Source organism: Bos taurus, chromosome X (assembly GCF_002263795.3).
Source record: "Bos taurus isolate L1 Dominette 01449 registration number 42190680 breed Hereford chromosome X, ARS-UCD2.0, whole genome shotgun sequence".
NCBI lineage: Eukaryota > Metazoa > Chordata > Mammalia > Artiodactyla > Bovidae > Bos > Bos taurus.
This window is the reverse complement of record NC_037357.1, coordinates 127,922,422-127,942,310: the sequence shown is the minus strand read 5'-3', so window position 1 is coordinate 127,942,310 and position 19,889 is coordinate 127,922,422. Positions and strand designations below refer to the sequence as shown.

The 19,889-nt window shown below is 41.0% G+C and overlaps 1 protein-coding gene across 2 annotated transcripts in view; it reads right to left on the bottom strand.

The window, feature by feature from the left end:
• ACE2 (angiotensin converting enzyme 2) overlaps positions 1–19,889 on the bottom strand; it is a 51,186-nt gene that overhangs the window by 11,252 nt on the left and 20,045 nt on the right. For both annotated transcript variants that reach the window (NM_001024502.4, XM_024987850.2), the window contains 8 exon segments: positions 3,435–3,493; positions 4,698–4,870; positions 5,282–5,404; positions 6,083–6,181; positions 8,196–8,340; positions 12,652–12,878; positions 14,607–14,776; positions 17,513–17,610. In NM_001024502.4, the coding sequence (NP_001019673.2) occupies positions 3,435–3,493; positions 4,698–4,870; positions 5,282–5,404; positions 6,083–6,181; positions 8,196–8,340; positions 12,652–12,878; positions 14,607–14,776; positions 17,513–17,610 (1,094 nt within the window).

The following is a 19,889-nucleotide window of genomic DNA, read 5'->3' as shown; positions in this document are numbered from 1 at the left end:
GCTTGCCTCTCTTCCCTCTTTTAGGAAAAACAATTACAGGAGATTATCGTACTAAATGAAGCAAGCCAGACAAAGACAAATATTGTTAAGATATTGCTTATATGTGGAATCTAAAAAAACGATACAAAGAAACTTATTTATAAAACAAATAGACCCACAGACATAGAAAACAAACCTAATTAAGATTACCCAATGGGAAAGGGGGGAGGAAAACATTAGGAATTTAGGATTAACAGACAGACACTACCATATATAAAATAATCAACAAGGACATACTGTATAGCACAGAGAACTATACTTAATATTGTTTAATAACCTATAAGGGAAAATAATCTGAAAATATATATATATGTATGTGTATAACTGAATGGATTCTGGGCCTCTGAAACAAACACATTTTAAATCAACTATATTCAATTTGAAAATGTTACATTTTCAAAAGAAAATTTTAGCTGTATATAAAAAAAAATTCAAAGGATTGCTACATTGAATTCAGCTTGATACCACTCATTTATTGGGAAAGTTGCTTTAATAGTAATAATATTATTAATATGGCTGTGGTGTTGGAGAAGACTCTTGAGAGTCCCTTGGACTGCAAGGAGATCCAACCAGTCCATCCTAAAGGAAATCAGTCCTGAATATTCATTGGAAGGACTGATGCTGAAACTCCAATACTTTGGCCACCTGATGCGAAGAACTAACTCACTGGAAAAGACCCCTGATGCTGGGAAAGATTGAGGGCAGGAGGAGAAGGGAACAACAGATGGTTGGATGGCATCACCAAGTCAATGGACATGAGTTTGAGCAAGCTCCAGGCATTGGGGATGGACAGGGAAGCCTGGCGTGCTGCAGTCCATGGGGTCACAAAGAGTCGGACACGACTGAGCGACTGAACTGAACATGGCCACTAATATTCTGGTTATTATTTCTATATTTAAAAAGTAAAGGCTAAGTTCTCAATATAGTATCAAAAATCCAGGTGGACTTTGCTATGAAGTAGCTTGAACTGGACAGTTATTCTGGCTAAAAGTATAACTCCACTGTCATCAAAGCAGCCTGTTGCTCTGTGAATGGGCCTCAGAATATTACACCATCTAACCCTTTGAAGACTATTTACTAATCCCTCACTGCATGGAAAGAGAACAGGGGAAAAAACATGTCAAGAAAAAAGAAGATAATTGAAAAGAATCCTGATCTACTGGATACTTTAAATTAAAATTAGATTTTATCAGTCCAAGGAAGAGTTAATAAAAATAAGACAGAAGGAGAAATAACCCCAGAGACAATGATTGCTAAGAAATAGGAACTTGAACTTTCAGAGTTTGAGAAGTGATACACCGCCATTTTATACTTGTTTCTGAAATCTTCATTTTTTACTCCTATGGGCTTCCTTGGGTGCTCAGTGGTAATAAATCCGCCTGCCAATGCAGGAAACCAGGTGTGATTCCTGGGTTGGGAAGATCCCCTGGAGAACAGAATGGCAACCCACCCCAGTATTCTTGCCTGGAGAATCCATGGACACAGGAGCCTGGAGGCTACAGTCCGTGGGGTCGCAAATAGTTGGACATCACTTAGTGACTAAACAACAACAATGACATGTTATTTATATTTAGATGTTTTGCTTATATATGAAAATTACACTACAACTACTGTGGAGCCTTGGACAATAGTTAACTTCCCAAGAAAAGTATGGGGGTAGAAATGCCATCTTTGACTCTATCCAGTAAAAAGAACAATTTTCTGTAGCACCTTGGACTGTTTTATCCAATAATGCCAGGTTGCTCTCTAATCCTGCAAAGCCTCCTGGGTGCCACACTTCCATGCATGCCTTTGATCTCCATCTGCCTGAGGCAACCCTCTCCTCTCTTTTTTCCCTGAAACAAATTGCTTCAAACTGGATAACCTGAGACAGGTGTTTAGGAGAAAGCAATAGCTGATTAAAGTAATTCACATGAAGGTGTAAGTAATCTGATTTTCTGTAAAACTTTTTGTTTTCCAGAAATGCATTTCTGCCTCAGTGGTTCTCAAGCTGTGCTGTAATCAAAATCACTAGGGGAACTTTGATGACTTGATGCCAGATGCATGCGTGCTAAGTTGCTTCAGTGATGTCCAACTCTTTGTGACCCTATGGATTGTAGCCTGCCAGGCTCCTCTGTCCATGGAATTCTCCAGGGAAGAATACTGGAGTGGGTTTTGATGCCACACCTCAGAGCAGTAAGTCAGAATCTCTGGGAATGGGGCTGAAGCATTAATATTTTTAAAAACATCTTGAATGACTCCAGTGTGCAGTCAAGCTTGAGAAACAGTGGTCTGAATTGTTGCTTCCCAGTCTTTATTGTTCGGAGAAGGCAATGGCAACCCACTCCAGTACTCTTGCTTGGAAAATCCCATGGATGGAGGAGCCTGGTAGGCTGCAGTCCATGGGGTTTCGAAGAGTCGGACACGACTGAGCAACTTCATTTTCACTTTTCACTTTCATGCACTGGAGAAGGAAATAGCAACCCACTCCAGTGTTCTTGCCTGGAGAATCCCAGGGACATTGGAGTCTGATGGGCTGCCGTCTATGGGGTCGCACAGAGTCGGACACGACTGAGCAACTTCATTTTCACTTTTCATTTTCATGCATTGGAGAAGGCAATGGCAACCCACTCCAGTGTTCTTGCCTGGAGAATCCCAGGGACGGGGGAGCCTGGTGGGCTGCTGTCTATGGGGTCGCACAGAGTCGGACACGACTGAAGCGACTTAGCAGCAGCAGCAGTCTTTATTGTGTCTACAAACCACCTGGGGGGTTGTTAAAGCGCAGATTCTGATAAAGCAGGTCCAAGGCTGGGGTCTAAGATTAAAACAAGCTTCTAGTACCTAGATGATTGACTAAGACAAAACAAAGCCAAACTGCCTACAACACTTCTAAAAGCAGTCTCTAAAAATATAAACATGTCCTCTTCCTCAAATACAAGTAATGGGGACTTCCCTGGTGACCCAGTGGCTAAGACTCCAGGCTCCCAAAGCAGAGGGCCTGGGTTCAATTTCTGGTCAAGGAACTGGATCCCACATGCTACAACTAAGAGTTTGCACGCTGCAGCTAAAGATCCCACATGCCACAACTAAGACCGGCACAGCCAAATAAATATATTTTTTAAAAATACAAGTAATTGTGATTAGAGTGAATTGGGAGGGTAGGTATTTGATACTTTATATGTTTTCTCACTGATCTTCATAATACCTTCAGAGTCACAAGGAAAACAGAGGCATAGCTAATTCAACAAGAAACGTATTACTGAAAAAACCAACTCAAATGCCAGAGGCCAGAATCTAGGGCTTTTTAAGAGAACCACGTGCCCTTTCATCTTTTCAACTGCACTGAAATGGGCTTGTTGTGCCCTAAATAAGGGAATGCACTGAAAAGTCATAGATGCGCTATCTAGAATACTCACAGCATTTTCTCCAAGAGCTGATTTTAGGCTTATCCTCACTTTGATGCTTTGGTCAGAATCTGATTAAAGAGAAATAACAGACTGTTGTTAAAGACAGCAGATTAACCATGTGTGTTTATTTCCTTCCTTTCCCAAGATCCCACTAAAGTGATAGTAAAGGAATTTTTTAAAGGTATAAACACTCCTTTGGAAAATGAGAAGGTATGGAGGAGTGGTAAATGCTTTCTCAAGGGTCAGAAAGCCATGGTGTAATGTGTACACATGAGCAGTAGAGACCCCCCAGAGAATCCAGGAGAGGCCTGGGATTCAGGTACAGCAGAGGCTAGGAAGAAGATACTGGACTGAAAACAGGGAAAATGAAAGTCTAGGTCTGGTTATAGCCACTTAGGGGAACAGTTGATGCTCCTACCCCATGAGCTCTTGCTTAGAAAGTCACTTGGAGGCTGTGCTGCAGCAAAATGGGAGGTAATTCATGAAAGAAGACATGGCGTCAGGAAGGGGTGGATTCAACCCAGGACAGCAGCAAAGGCATGACTCAGGATGAAAACTGCGGTCCAGATTGAGACCGGAGGACTCTGAGAGGGAGTTCTTTAGGAAAAAATGAGACTGAAAAGAATAGATACGTTGGAATAGTTGGAGAAGAATATAGCATAGACAGCAAATTAGGCATGCAAAAAAGTGAGGCAATAGAAACTTCAGGACAAACAAAAAGCTACATTAAAAAAGATATAAAATAGTATATTACTCGGTTCTGCAGGTATAATGATGCTAATATTGGTAATTTCTTTACTAAAAATTCTGTTAAATTTCATTGGGAGAATGGGAAATGGAGGCAGAAGAGTAGGCAGAAGTGCATGTCTAAAACTGAGCAATGGGGAAATGACAATATAAACAAACTGTTTAGAAATATGGATGTAGCTGCCAGAAAGAAGAGGGGATTGCATTAAAATTGTTAAACGTATTTGCCTTTGAAGAGCAGGGTTCACATACAGTGGGTTGGAAACTGTTAGACTCTTTATTTTAAATATGGGGCTAGTAAAGCAGATTGAAAACAAGAGGGGGGGAGTTTTCACTGGGTCGGGTACACAGTAGGTGCTTAACAAATGTGTTTCCTCCCAGAGAAAATGGCATCTGCCACCACAGTACAGGGGGTAGGTAGAGGGCGAACACACTCAACTGTGTAAGTCCCATGAGAGTAGGGCCAGAGAGGACTAGAGAAGCAGAAAAAGGGCCATTCAAAATGTGTCAACGCCATCTACTCACATGGAGTCCATTCCGTGCTCCATCCCACGAATGAATTCCTGTTCTGCTCTTTCAGCCAGGTAAACAAGGGCTCAAAGTAGTTGAGCAGGGGTTTTACATCCATAGTCTTTATGCCCACAATATTTTCCAATGCTAAGGTCCAGGGTTCTGATTTTCCAAGGCGCAGCATTTGGCTACATAAAAAAAAAAAAAAAAGCGGGGTGAGGTGGGTTCAGGGCCTTTGGAAGGATTCCAGATGTACATCTGTTTACATGTTCAATCTATGGTTACTCCTCTTTGGTTTGACTAAGTTTGCTCCTGGCAAATAAGACAAGAAGGCATGGTAAAAGATGTATTCATCTTTTAATCTCTCTTCCCCAGAGAGCTCTCTAGTTACGACATGGGGAGAGGAGGTGGCCTGTCTAGCCATCACAGGATCCAGGTTCCTGTGTGATCACAGAATAAACATTGAATTCATGGATGAAGACATTTTGAGTCCCCAAATTTTCTTTTTTTGGAACAAAGAAATCAAATTCAAACCTAGGCATGGAAATGAGTAACATTAAATAGGATGAGAGGTTCAGTATTTTTGAAGCATCTCTTACAGCAGCCTCTGCCCAGCTTCCGTGGAATTTGAGATATCACATTTGAACAGGGCACCTTCATGTTTAGCTGTTTTACAAAGGGCTTCATGAAACTGGAATTGATAAATGGTCCTTGTGTAATACCTGTAAAAGAGACAAAGAAAAAAAAAGAGTTGTCCCGTGTGTAGTTTCTGTGGTAAAGCCATAGATTGGGACATATATTTAAATTTTGAGGCCCCAGCAAGCAAAGAAATGTCAGTTAAACCTCTTTTCACTCAAGAAAGACCCAAACACAAACCCTATAGACTCATCATACTTGCATTTATGTGTCAGCTGATAAAAAGGCCGCATTATCTTGTTAAATGTGAGCTCACATTTGTAGTGTTTTACTGATTTATAGCCTTTTCACATAACTGATGCCAATCAATCCTTCTGGCAAATCATCAATATTATTTCTACTTTACAAATAAAGAAACTTAGAGACTCAACAAATTCAAGATCTGGAGCTAATAGGTGAAGAACATAGATTTGGGGACTTCAAGTTAAAAATGCTCTATTACAATCACCCTGAACTCTGCCAGTAACAAGGAGACAAACAGAAACATTTCTATTGCTCCCAAGGAGACGATAAATTCCCTGTTGGTGGAGAAAAGGAGCTCATATAACTTTTGTTGAACTCAATACATCATGTTCAGTTACATAGAATTGAAACTGATCATCTATTTTGAGGTTCTAAGGGGGAGGTGAATGGAGATAGAGAAATTAAAGTTGTCACTCTGTCTACAAATTCTAGAAGTGAAACAGAAGAAAACTGTCACTTACCGGATGAATGAGTAATCTTCAGCCACATGGAACAGACACGCAGGATCACAGTATGTCTCATCATGGGGCAGAGGCTCCACCACTCCGACTATCTCTCGCCTTTGGAGGAAAAAGAAGGTATATTAGCTGTGGGTCACTCATTGAGAGAAGGTATAGATGGTGCCATTGTGCAGTGCCATCAGTCAATGGCATTTCTATTGGAATCTGTGGTCAGGTGAAATTGAAACAGTGTAAAGAATTACAGAATAAAGCCCATCATGTAATCATCTCTGTTTTTTGTTACTTCAGCCAGTATATAACATTGAAAAATAGCTGTATCATCAAAACACCAATTCATAAAGTGTATTATGTGACCAAAACCATACAGTGAAAGTCCTAAAAATTCCTCTCCTGCACCATATTTTATGGGCTCCTGGTAGGCAGAATTTTCTAAAATTGAAACATCACTGATTCTTCAAGGTCAGCTCAAATGCCCCCTCATCTGTGAGTCCTGCCCCTGACCCCAAGCACCTGCCACCACAGCAAGCCCTCCAGCTCCCTAGGCCTTCTCTAGCTCTGCCTCCTTTGCCATTTCTCTCTGTTTTATAATTATTCACATACAGCTCCTTCTTGCCCTGGAGACTTGAGCACCTAGCGGGCAGGGCTGTGTTCTGGTCATCTTTATAGTTCCAGGGCCAGCCACAATGCCCAACGCTAAAAAAAGACTTCATGTGGACTTATTACATGAATAGAGTACAATGAACCATTTTAATGGCCTGATTCCATGTACCTTTGGAAATAAACTAAAAGGGGTCAAAAATTTAATCAGGATAAAAAGGTACAGAAACCATGTATTTGGCATTGTTTGAATACATTTGTCCTTTCTGATTGTGGGATCGTGATAGACATAATTTTGGTAATACTTAAATGCTAGAGACAGTTATTAGAGATGCTGTCTCCTTCCTCCCAAGGAGGATTTATGTCAACAGAAAGAATCTTAGCAGTGGCACTGACTTCAACTTATGGACATGGGGCTAAATGTTATAATTGTAGATCTTCACTCCAAAAAGGAAAAATAAAGAAAAATCATTAACAGAAGTCTGACTAACATGGTGGGGAGATCTCTTTTCTTCCTTCCATCTTCCTCAGTAGTACTTTCATCATTATTTCATCCATGTCTGAGCCAGGCCCTGTGCAAAGCACTTGGGATATAGTGATGAATGCCGCAGCACTAAAACTACAGAAAGGCATCACCATCTGTGGCCCAAATGTGACAGGCTTTCACTGGCTTGGAATTCTCTCCCTTCCCTTCTATGTACACCTGGTTAACTCCCACACTGTTCTCAAACCTCAGCTTGGATGCCTCTCCTCATCTGACTCACTGGCCAGGGCTTTGGATCCCCCCTTGGATGCTCACGGATCCCCACACCCTCCATCACAATTCAACACACTGCAGTGGTTTCATTTTCCACATCCCTCCATAAACTAAAAGCTCTTGGAAGTCAAAGAGAACATCAAAAACGATCAGCCTCAGATCCCTGGTGCAAACGATCAGTCTTGGATCCCTGCTGAAAGAAAAGTGAAAGTGAAAGTGAAGTCGCTCAGTCGTGTCTGACTCGTTGCAACCCCGTGGACTGTAGCCCACCAGGCTCCTCCGTCCATGGGATTCTCCAGGCAAGAATACTGGAGTGGGGTGCCATTTCCTTCTCCAGGGGAATCTTCCCTACCCAGGGATCGAACCCTGGTCTCCCACATTGCAGGCAGACGCTTTAATGATGCTGGTGCAAACGATCAGTCTTGGATATGGGGTTATTAATTTTTGTTTCAAAGAATGGACAAAATAAAAAATGGAAATGAACACATTGATTACTTCCTAAATAATATCAGAGTTTAACGGGTGCCTCAACATGCAAGAAGATAGAGCATGAGAAATTTCATCACTTGACCCTGCTTTTGAGTGAGTGGGCAAAGCCAAGGAAATGTTATCTGAGAAGGCACCCAAATGGAGACTTAATAAAAAGCAAGTAGTTATGTGAGTGTGTGTGTGTCTATATAGGCCAATTAGATGCTTTTAAATAAACAGCAAATTCATGAGAAAACATTTTACTGATTGCGTGCACATTCACTGACTTACTTCATCTCCCACCACTTTTCCATCCACTGCTGTTTGGGAATTTCACCCTTAAAGACCATCCACCTCCACTTTTCTAACATGTAAGTAAATGGTAGAGTTCCAACAATTGTAAGTGCTTGTTTGAGCAGGAAGTTTATTTCTGTTTCTGAAAGGAAAATGGGAAAGGATAAATATTAAGATGAGGATGACAGTAGACATTTCGTGTTCAATGATTTCCTAATCTCAAGATATTATTCCTCAAGATATACTTACTATAAGCATGATCACATGAGAAATATTGACAGTGGACATAATAATATGTATTTATTCATTTTCTCAGCTGAGGGATTTGAAGTAGGGTGAAGCCTTGGATAGAACAGGTTAAATAAATCCACAAGTAACCCTCTTTTTTGCATTAGTTTCAGTTGCCTTCCTTAACTACCTCTTGTCAGAGCTAAGTAGGGCTATTTCGCCTGCTTTCCTAGTCATACTATTTATTCTTGTAAGCTCCATGAAGGCAGTGACTGTCAATGTCTCATTCAAGACTATATCTAAACTGGTGTCTGCTACATGAGGCCCTGTGTGAGTCTTTGCTAAATAAATGGATATTAAATAGACGTGGCCAAAAGCCAGTAAACCAGGGAGGAAAAAGATACAAAGAAAAAACAGCCTCCTTCCTCTAATTATCCAGTAGATAATCAGAAGTACCATGAACTTTAAATTTACTGATACCTTCAGTTCAGTTCAGTTGAGTCGCTCAGTTGTGTCCAACTCTGGGACACCATGGACCGCAGCACTCCAGGCCTCCCTGTCCATCACCAATTTCCAGAGTTCACCCAAATCCATGTCCATTGAGTCGGTGATGCCATCCAACCATCTCATCCTCTGTCGTCCCCTTCTCCTCCCGCCTTCAATCTTTCCCAGAATCAGGGTTTTTCAAATGAGTCAGCTCTTCACATCAGGTAGCCAAAGTACTGGAGTTTCAGCTTCAACATCAGTCCTTCCAATGAACACTCAGGACTGATCTCCTTTAGGATGGACTGGTTGGATCTCCTTGCAGTCCAAGGGACTCTCAACAGTCTTCTTCAACACCACAGTTCAAAAGCATCAATTCTTCGGTGCTCAATTTCTTCACAGTCCAACTCTCACATCCACACATGACTACTGGAAACATCACAGCCTTGACTAGACAGACCTTTGTTGGCAAAGTAATGTCTCTGCTTTTTAATATGCTGTCTAGGTTGGTCATAACTTTCCTTCCAAGGAGTAAGCATCTTTTAATTTCATGGCTGCAATCACCATCTGCAGTGATTTTCGAGTCCAAAAAAATAAAGTCAGTCACTGTTTCCATTGTTTCCCCATCTATTTCCCATGAAGTGATGGGACCAGATGCCATGATCTTTGTTTTCTGAATGCTGAGCTTTAAGCTAACTTTTTCACTCTCCTCTTTCACTCTCATCAAGAGGCTCTTTAGTTCTTCTTCACTTTCTGCCATAAGGGTGGTGTCATCTGCATATCTGAGGTTATTGATATTTCTCCCGGCAAACTTGATTCCAGCTTATGCTTCCTCCAGCCCAGCATTTCTCATGATGTACTCTGCATATAAGTTAAATAAGCAGGGTGACAATATACAGCCTTGACGTACTCCTTTTCCTATTTGGAACCAGGCTGTTGTTCCATGTCCAGTTCTAACTGTTGCTTCCTGACCTGCATATAGGTTTCTCAAGAGGCAGATCAGGTGGTCTGGTATTCCCATCTCTTTCAGAATTTTCCACAGTTTATTGTGATCCACACAGTCAAAGGCTTTGGCATAGTGAATAAAGCAGAAATAGATGTTTTTCTGGAATTCTCTTGCTTTTTCGATGATCCAGTGGATGTTGGCAATTTGATCTCTGGTTCCTCTGCCTTTTCTAAATCCAGCTTGAACATCTGGAACTTCATGGTTCACCTATTGCTGAAGCCTGGGTTGGAGAATTTTGAGCACTACTTTACTAACGTGTGAGAATTGAGTGCAATTGTGCAGTAGTTTGAGCATTCTTTGGCATTGCCTATCTTTGGGATTGGAATGAAAACTGACCTTTTCCAGTCCTGTGGCCACTGCTGAGTGTTCCAAATGTGCTGGCATATTGAGTGCAGCACTTTCACAGCATCATCTTTTAGGATTTGAAATAGCTCAACTGGAATTCCATCACCTCCACTAACTTTGTTCGTAGTGATACTTCCTAAGGCCACTTGACTTCACATTCCAGGATGTCTGGCTCTAGGTGAGTTATCACACCATCATGATTATCTGGGTTGTGAAGATCTTTTTTGTATTGTTCTTCTGTGTATTCTTGCCACTTCTTCTTAATATCTTCTCCTTCCATACCATTTCTGTCCTTTATTGAGCCCATCTTTGCATGAAATGTTCCCTTGATATCTCTAGTTTTCTTGAAGAGATCTCTAGTCTTTCCCATTCTGTTGTTTTCCTTCTATTTCTCTGCATTGATCACTGAGGAAGGCTTTCTTATCTCTCCTTGCTATTCTTTGGAATTCTGCATTCAAATAGGCATACCTTTCCTTTTCTCCTTTGCTTTTCGCTTCTCTTCTTTTCATAGCTATTTGTAAGGCTTCCTCAGGCCTTACAAATATCTTCCTTACCAGAGTTTATAATGCTTTAACAAATTATATTATTTCATTTATCCTTTATTAGTGGTGTAAATGGAAAAGGAAATGGCAACCCACTCCGGTATCCTTGCCTAGAGGATCCCGTGGACAGAGGAGCCTGGTGGGCTGCTGTCCATGGGGTCGCACAGAGTAGGACACGACTGAAGCGACTTAGCAGCAGCAGCAGCAGCAGTGGTGTAAACGGGCCGTGGAGCTCATATCTGTTGTATAAATGCAGCTTACTGGAATGTAGCCAGGGGGCTATTATCACTGTATCTTTCTAGTGTCTTTAAAAATGATTTACACTTTTGGAAGAAGAAAGGAAGAGAGGGAGAAAGAAAGAGGAAAAGAAGGAATGAAGGACTTTATTTTGTCAAATAAAATTCACAGATCAGGAGCAGAGCCAAGGAAAGAAGCAGGAGTTTTTCAAACCAGTGATTCAATCATCTTTGCCTGCTGTAAAGGAATATTAAAAAATGATCAAACCCTTTTCTGTGAATTGACTTGAGAATGATAATTTAAAATCAGGCAACAGGTGTGGTTACTGTGAAACCCCTTTCCTTTGTTGCTCACTTCTGGAAGGATACTGCTACTTGTCTATTACCCACTGGGTCTGTGCTTACATTTTCTCAGACATGATGGTGGCTTTACAGTGACCTACTCCCAAGTACTTGTGAGATCATCAAGGTCTGGAGTCAGAAGTCAAGGCAAAGTGAACTGTCCACACAAAGATGGAGCTTATGACCTTGACCTCATTGACTAAATGCACCAGTCAGCAGAGCTGGTGTTATGAGGGGAGAAAAAAACATGGGAAAGAAGAACATATTTGGTTCTAAGTGTCCTTTTACAAGAAAGAATCCTCACAGAAAAAAATCTGGATCTTGTGAATATTTGTTGGGTTCCATCAAGTCCAGGCCATCCAAAGAGAAAAAGGCTGCCTCAAACAAAGGTGCTGAAGGATGCCCTGGATCTGAGGGGATGTTATGGGGCAAATTCATGTTTCAGCTAGATGAAAAAAAATGTTTCAGTCTCTTCCAATCTTCGTATTCTACCACCTGCTCCTTAAGAACTCCCATAATATTCCCATAATATTGTGGGGAAGTTGTGGATTGGGTCTTTGGTTCTGGTTCTGCCATGCTGCTTTTTGACCTTGGGCTAGTTATTTTCCCTCTCATGCCTTTAGCTTGCTTCCTCTGCAAAGTGATTTTTAGAATCTTTCCCAGCTCCATCATTGAGGTTTTTACCTAGAACTGGGGGAATTCAATCTGAACTCTGACACTAATTAGCTAGGTGACCTTGGATAAGCCATTTCAGTTCTGTGGGTCTGTTTTAACATCTTTTTAAAAATCTTCTGGGTTTTCCTGGTGGCTGAGAGATAAAAAATCCCCCTGCCAATACAGAAGACACAGGTTCAGTCCCTGGGTGGGGAAGATCCTCTGGAGAAGAAAACAGCAACCCACTCCAGTATTCTTGCCTAGAAAATTCCATGGACAGAGGACCCTGGTGGGCTACAGTCCATGGTGTCACAAAGAGTCAGATATGACTGAGTAACTAAACAACAAGTAAAATAAAATAAAAGTTTTCTGCTAGATGATTCTTAGAGTCCCAAGATCATTTACTTAGTTATCTCTTCTCAGAGACACAAAAACAAAAGTTGGCATGTTATGTTATATACTGTTTTTTCTTTAACCAGAAGCAATTCCCAGTTACCCATAAGTACATTATATTTTATATGGCAAAAATTAAATATATCTTATGCATGACAAGAAATACCTTTGCCCATGTCAGAATAAAGAATACCCAAAAGAAGCCATGAGAAAAATGTTCATACCATTGTCTTCATGAAAATCAGGTGCCAGAAGACCAAGCGCTTTCAAATAGTGAGGTGTGGCTGCGGACAGTGACATGATTTCCCCGACAGCCTCATGGAAACCTTCATTAGCGCCATTCCTGAGCAGGTAGGGCTGTGCGGCATACGCCATGTCATACTGGATGTGGCCCATCTCATGATGGGCTGTCAGGAAATCATCCATTGTGACCTTCGTGCACATCTTGATCCTGAACAAAAATGGGCAAGATTAACGTGAACCTCACTGAATTTCATTTATTCATCATAATAGTTATATGGGATTTCTATAGCATGCATCACATTTCCAAGATTTATTGACCAATGAATCTTGAGGACCTACCTCATATGTTCTAGAAACTGTTCTAGGTGCTCAATATAAAGTGATGGGCAGGGCTGAATCCTGTCCTCCTACTCACAGACTAATAGAAAGGAAGACAGAGTCTTCTACTACAACAACTCTGAGGCAAGTGCTCTACAAGTGATCAGCAGACACGGCCTTGGCCATAATGGTGAGTAAATGCAGGCCTAGTCTCCTAGAAGCACCAGGAATGGCATGACTCAAGATGCAATGAGCAATCTTGACCTTGATTAAAGCACAGCAGTTTGCCAGGTAGATGGCAGGAAGGGTCAAGAGACTGACCTTCCTAGAAGTGCTCAATGAGGATGGCTTGAGAAAAGAATGGGAACACAGACAGCAGTTTGGGACAGTTAGGACAGAGAAGCAGTAAAAAAAAAAAAAGGGGGGGGCGGGTGGGAACTAGAAATCGACATTTGGGAATCATTAGCATGTAAGTAGGGGAGTGGATGTGATGGCCCATGAAGCTAGTGTAGGATGGCAAGGAAGGAGGGCCAAGGACAAAGCCCCAGGAGGTCCCAGGATGTACAGCGTGGAGAGAGGAAAAGGGGACAGAGAGAGAAGTCAAAGAAGTCTGGAAGGGAGGACAATGCAGACACTAGTGAAAAAAACACGTCAAAGACAACCAACCAACACTGTCTCATGCTGCTGTGGCCCAAAGACTGCATTTGGTGATTAGATACTAGTCCTTTTCAACTTGGCAAGAGCAGTTTCAGGTAGGTGAGTGGAGGGGTCATATTTCAGTAGGTGTTGTCATTTTCCCACCACTCTGAGCACACCATCCCCCAATAAATACCCTTTAAGGACTCCTACTGCTCAGGAACAAACTCAATCTCCTCTATACACCCAATATGACCTCTTTTTCTAATTTTGGTTTTCCTCTATTCTCTTTGACACAATTGTAAGAACAGGTACTTACTTAATGTCTACTGTGTGTAAGATCCTGTGCTGGAAGCTTATACACACTTCCTCATGTTTCAGCCTTACCCTAGTACTGGAGTCAGTAAGCTCTGGCCTGCAGCTGGCCACTTGCTGTGATAAATTAGACTTTACTGTGACAGCCCCAACCACTTGTTTCTGTATTGTCTCTGGCTGCTTTCATGCCACAAGGGCAGAGACGAGTAGCTGCAACAGAGACCTGCAAAGCCTAAAGAAACGATTTAAGTACTCTCTGTGTTTCTCCTATGATACATAGCAGATTTTCTACCCACCTGTCCTAGTTCACTCAGAAGAAAGAAACGGGGAGGGGGGATTAATGTCTGCTTCATATATTTCATCTTCCATACATCTTTGCACCAAGCCCTTCCTAATGGGGGCACCACGATACTTGTGACCATGAAACTCTAATGAATGCATATTATTTCAGATGAGCTAAACTGTCTAAAGGTGCAGCTGAGGGCCTGAGGACAACCCCCTTTTCCTCGGAAACCCAGATATGGTCTCATGGACTCCCAGCCTCTATTCAAGGAAAATTCACTCCTCTCTTCAGCGCTCAGAGAAGCAGACAAGGAATCCAAACTCATCCTCATCCCTCCATTGTCTCCTGTTCAAGTACTGGCAGTGTGAACATCAGTCTCACTACCTGAAGTCACCCTTCCCTAAGTCCCACGCTGTGGGGTGGCAGACCACCTTCCGGCCATCGCCTGGCTCAGTCAGCATGGAGTTGTCCCAGAATCCTTGAGTCATGTAAGGAAGGCTGATAGACACAAAGAACTTCTCAGCCTCCTTGAATATCCTTTCTGCATCCCAGGACTGGGGAAAAAAAAGAACAGCATTTAATTGTAGCATTAAAATCACAGCATTCCTTTTGTTGGGTATGTACAAAGGCATAGCCTTTCTGAAAGGCAATTTGGCAACATGTACAGACAGCTTTCACAGTGTTTATACTCTTTGTCTCAGTAATCCAGTCTCTAGGGAACTAACCTAGGAAATTTTCCGAAATTAGGTCAAAGAATTACATTTTAAATGATTTTTATTACTATTTTTCAATTAAAATATATTTGACAAATTGTATGTGTTACAAAATGATTTTTAATACAGGGAAAAGTGGAAACAGCCTCCAGAATGGCTAAATAATGATGCCTTTGTGGAATAGAAAACCTAAATAAATTGGATTTATAAAGAATTTTTATTGATTTTTAAAAATAATAGTGAGAAGATAAAATATGTAAAACACATATATAGTATAATTTTAATGAAGAAGTGCATTAAAATGTCAGGAGTAGACTGTGATTATGTATGAATTTTTTTGCCTTTATTCTTTATGCTCCAGGTATAAAGACAAGTACTAATGACCTTCTCTTTGCTAAAAACTGTTCAACTCAAGACAACAACCCTTGATTGAGTTCGTTCAGTGAACAAGGCCCCAGTATTAGGCTGGGGAGTATTAGTGTCTGTGTCCGAGGAAGACACAAACAATAAAGCAAACATGAAGTCACATGCTTTCGAAGTCAAAAAGGCCCACAAGAGACCCAGCAGCCAATGGGTAGCTGGGCCTTGGCTTCATAGTCTGTATAGGAACCTGCTGCTGCTGCTAAGTCGCTTCAGTCATGTCCAACTCTGTGCGACTCCATAGACGGCAGCTCACCAGGCTCCCCTGTCCCTGGGATTCTCCAGGCAAGAATACTAGAGTGGGGTGCCATTGCCTTCTCCAATGCATGAAAGTGAAAAGTGAAAGTGAAAGTGAAGTCTCTCAGTCGTGTCCGACTCCTAGCGACCTCATGGACTGCTGCCTACCAGGCTCCTCCGTCCATGGGATTTTCCAGGCAAGAGTAAACTTTCAGAATATTCTGGAACTGCAGAAGGACAGCAGAAGGTGTCTGTCATTCAGCAAATCTTTCTGGGAACCAGTGTCCCTGGAGCTGACCAAGACTTCTCTGGAGATAAGGCCCATACATCAGTCAAACTAAATTTGTACAGTTGGCAGATAGTTAACGAATCACTTTTTAGTGACACAGAAAACTTCCTCTGATTTTAAAAACCAGTCAAGTTAATTTCTTCTCCCATGTCTGCCTTGAAAATATGTAATTGGATATAAGAGACACTATGGATTGTTTTTTTACCTTCAAAGGCTTAACGTCAGACAATGTTGCTATTGGTGACTATGGTGTTCTTAAGGAAAATGAATGTATATCAAGAGTGCAGACTGACAAGCACCGTTAATATCTGTTGAATGAAGAATGAATGGGTAAAAAACCGACTGCAAATTCTGTGTTCCAACCTTAATTGCCACTGACTGACTGTCTTTGTGACCTTGGGTGAATCATTTACCCAAGCCTCAGTTTCCTCACCTACGACATGGAACTATCACAATACCTGCCCTGATGCTGCTGCTGCTGCTAAGGCGCTTCAGTCGTGTCCGACTCTATGCGACCCCATAGACAGCAGCCCACCAGGCTCCCCCATCTCTGGGATTCTCCAGGCAAGAACACTGGAGTGGGTTGCCATTTCCTCTCCATTGTGTGAAAGTGAAAAGTGAAAGTGAAGTCGCTCAATTGCGACCAACTCGTAGGGACCCCATGGACTGCAGCCCACCAGGCTCCTCCATCCATGGGATTTTCTAGGCAAGAGTACTGGAGCGGCTTGCCATTGCCTTCTCCGACCTGCTCTGATAGTCCCATAGATTTGTTGTAAACATAACATTAGGAGAGATGGTGGGTGTGAAAACACCGTAGACAGGCTACGGAGGTACATAAAAATGAGCCCCTGCTGCTACTCAATTGCAAAATGGGGCTAGAACAGCTGCAGGAGTTTGGGGGCTCTTGAAGCTTCATGTTTTCATTCTGCTGTGGACTTACCTCAGGAATATGTTATGCAAGTGAAGGTGTTCATTGCGTAGTTGCTTACAGATTTAAAACTGTTCACAAGCAATGCATAAATACTAATGTAAATCACAGTGCAATGATTTGGAAAAATTTTACACAGCTAATAGATGTATGATTATAGATTCTACCCAGAATTGTAGAGTATTAGCTCAATAAAGAAAAACACACAATTACAACTATAATATGCTTTCATCAATAGAAGGGAACACAGAGAATTAAAACAATTATTCCAAGATGGTAACAAAAAGTTTATTTGCAAACCATTGCAGACTCTTATGGTATCTTTAACAATAATGATTTTTAATATGCAAAAATCTAAAGATATCCTTTTTTTCCCCTATTCATAGAGGTTACTGACTACATAGTAATGACTAACTTTAGAAAGAATTGTTAAGTTCACAGTTCCACATCTTATTGCTTAATGGAAAACCAGGTCATCTCCACTTTTAGTTACTCTCAGCAAGATCAATGCCATTCTTATTCTAGGTACTAGATGTCACTGTCATTGTAAACCACTTTTCTATGAAAGAACACCTACATAAGAAATAAATTTAAAATAGCTTGAAATTTTTCTCATTTACATGACTTTATAACATAAGAAGAGAAGGGTAGCATAAAAAGGAATGAGGTTGAGGATTTAGTTTTCAAGGTGTCTTCTTCCTACCTGGTTCTCCATTTTTTCAGTAACATCTATGCTTGGTTTGTGTTCAAAGGGGACTGTCAAAGAGTACAGATTTGTCCAAAATCTCCCCCACATATCACCTATTAAAAAAAAGGTTTGTTAATATGTGATAAATATAGTAGAAGTATAGACATGATTTTACATAGCACATGAGGTGGGACTGGTAAACAGGCCATAGAGTATTCTAGATTTAATTTATTGGGTTGGCCAAAAAGTGATGTTACAGAAAAACTTGAATGAACTTTTTTGCCAACTCAATAGTTTCTGCGCTTCCTTTCACTACCTCTTTTCCTCTTCTCTTATTTTATATTTTCAACATTCCCTTCTTTTACTGTCTCCTCTAAAAGGTTAAAATGGCAAGAGGTGATGTGGTGAGGCAAAGCTTGTTAAGGAATCATCCCTGTTTCTTTCATTTCAAATCACAATTCAAAGGCACAATGTATTAAATATACAGGACATCATAGCTACTATAGGTTAGAAATAGGTTTATATAGTCCCTCATCCATGGGACAAAATACTACAAATTAAACTGCTAGTAATCTATGATATTGAATTTAACAGAGAGTATATAGACAGATTTGCTGTTGCTAAGGGGAAGAGGGAGTGGGGGAAGGATGGATTAGGAGTTTGGGGTTAACAGATGCAAGCTTTTATATACAGAATGAATAAACAACAAGGTCCTACTGAATAGCATGGGAAATTATATTCAAGATCCTGTAATAAACTATAATGGAAAAGAAAACTGAGCGCATATAGGATGATCATTCAGGACACTCTGCTAATAACTAGTAACTAAGTTCCACTTTTATTACTATACTATAGTAATCTACTTAACTGGGTGACTTTTCAAAGATCTCAAACAAATGTTAAACTGGATTCCAAGGCCAGAAACCCTAAAAGAGAAAATGGATCTGGAAAAAAAAAAATCAATGTAACAGCAGGACCAGAATTCTGGCACCAAAGGAATGGAGCAAAATAACTACCTGAAGAATATGCCAACAAATTCATGTTTTAAAAGATAAAATTCAATAGAGATAGATGCAAAGTCCTATGCTTCAACTGTAAAGAAATAGCTATTATGGAAATATGTGATATATGACATCAGGTTGAAACACAGCGCACATGTAAAAGACCAAAAGGGATCCAACAATAGTATGACGTGGCTTCCAAAATGCAAATATCACCTTAAGGTAAAAGAATAGAATTACAGTGTCTAGAACAAAGGAAGTCACAGCACCATCTTTATTCTATGCCGGGCAAGCCTCAGCTGGAGTAACTGCTCAGTTCTAAGCATGGTATTTGAAGAGGGACATCAATAAAGTTTGATTTTATTTATTTGCTTGTCCAAATGAGAACAAGTAGAAAAGTGAGATTTTTAAAGAATGGCTGAAAGTCTATGTAGGATATTTAACATACGAGAAGAAAATAGTGTATACACGATGACAAGAATAATAGTAAAATATACTGCGTACATACTCTTGTGTCAGGAACTGTGCTGTGCCTTGACAATGGTTGTTTACAACTCTCTAGAAGGCCATCTTGTGCAAGAAGAGTGGACATAGTCTGGGTAACCTCAGAGCACAGAATTAGGCAGAATGAATGGAAGGCATGAGAGGGGTGTTGGTTCACCTCCACATAACGTAGGACTTTCTTATAACTGGTACAGTGTAGTGATAGATGAGTCTATTTTGGAAGGAAGCAAGAGCCACCTCATGCCGGACAGGTTTAAGCAGAAAATGAACTGCCAAAGAATGCCTGCCAAAGACACTGTAGAGAGTATTTATATATTGCTTTAGAGGAAAAAGTCTCCACTGCTCCTTTGTCCAGATTCCCTCCTGCTAAGAAAGAAGCTTGCCTGTAAAGAATCAGCTACTAGCAACTTAGCTTGCTGTAGTAGGCTTGCTGTGTATGCAGGATGTAAACTTTGCCAACACAGATATTTCTTTGGCCAAGGCTTTGAGGGTGAGGGAGAGGGGAGGGAGGGTGACCACTCTCTGGCGAGGAATAAGGGAGTTCAGTAAAGGGCTCCAGGTCTTGCCTGGTCTACTAAAGCTCTACAGCAGGATCCGGAGTTCTCTGAAGACTGTTTCTCCTCTTAAGCTAGGCAGCTTTCTTCATGAGGAGGATTTCATTGACTACCCATATGATTCCAAACCAAGTACTTTGCAGCAAAAGATATTGTTGCAGTTGAACAATCAACTTACAGAGCTTTCACTCAGGCTATACCTTAATTCTAGATAGCTTTTCTCTCACCCCTGACCACTCCCAACCAACTAAGCTTCTTTCCTCTGACAACATGATGCTAAAATCTCACCTCAAGGGTCAGCCAATCAAGTTGAATCATACAATTTAGTTTCAG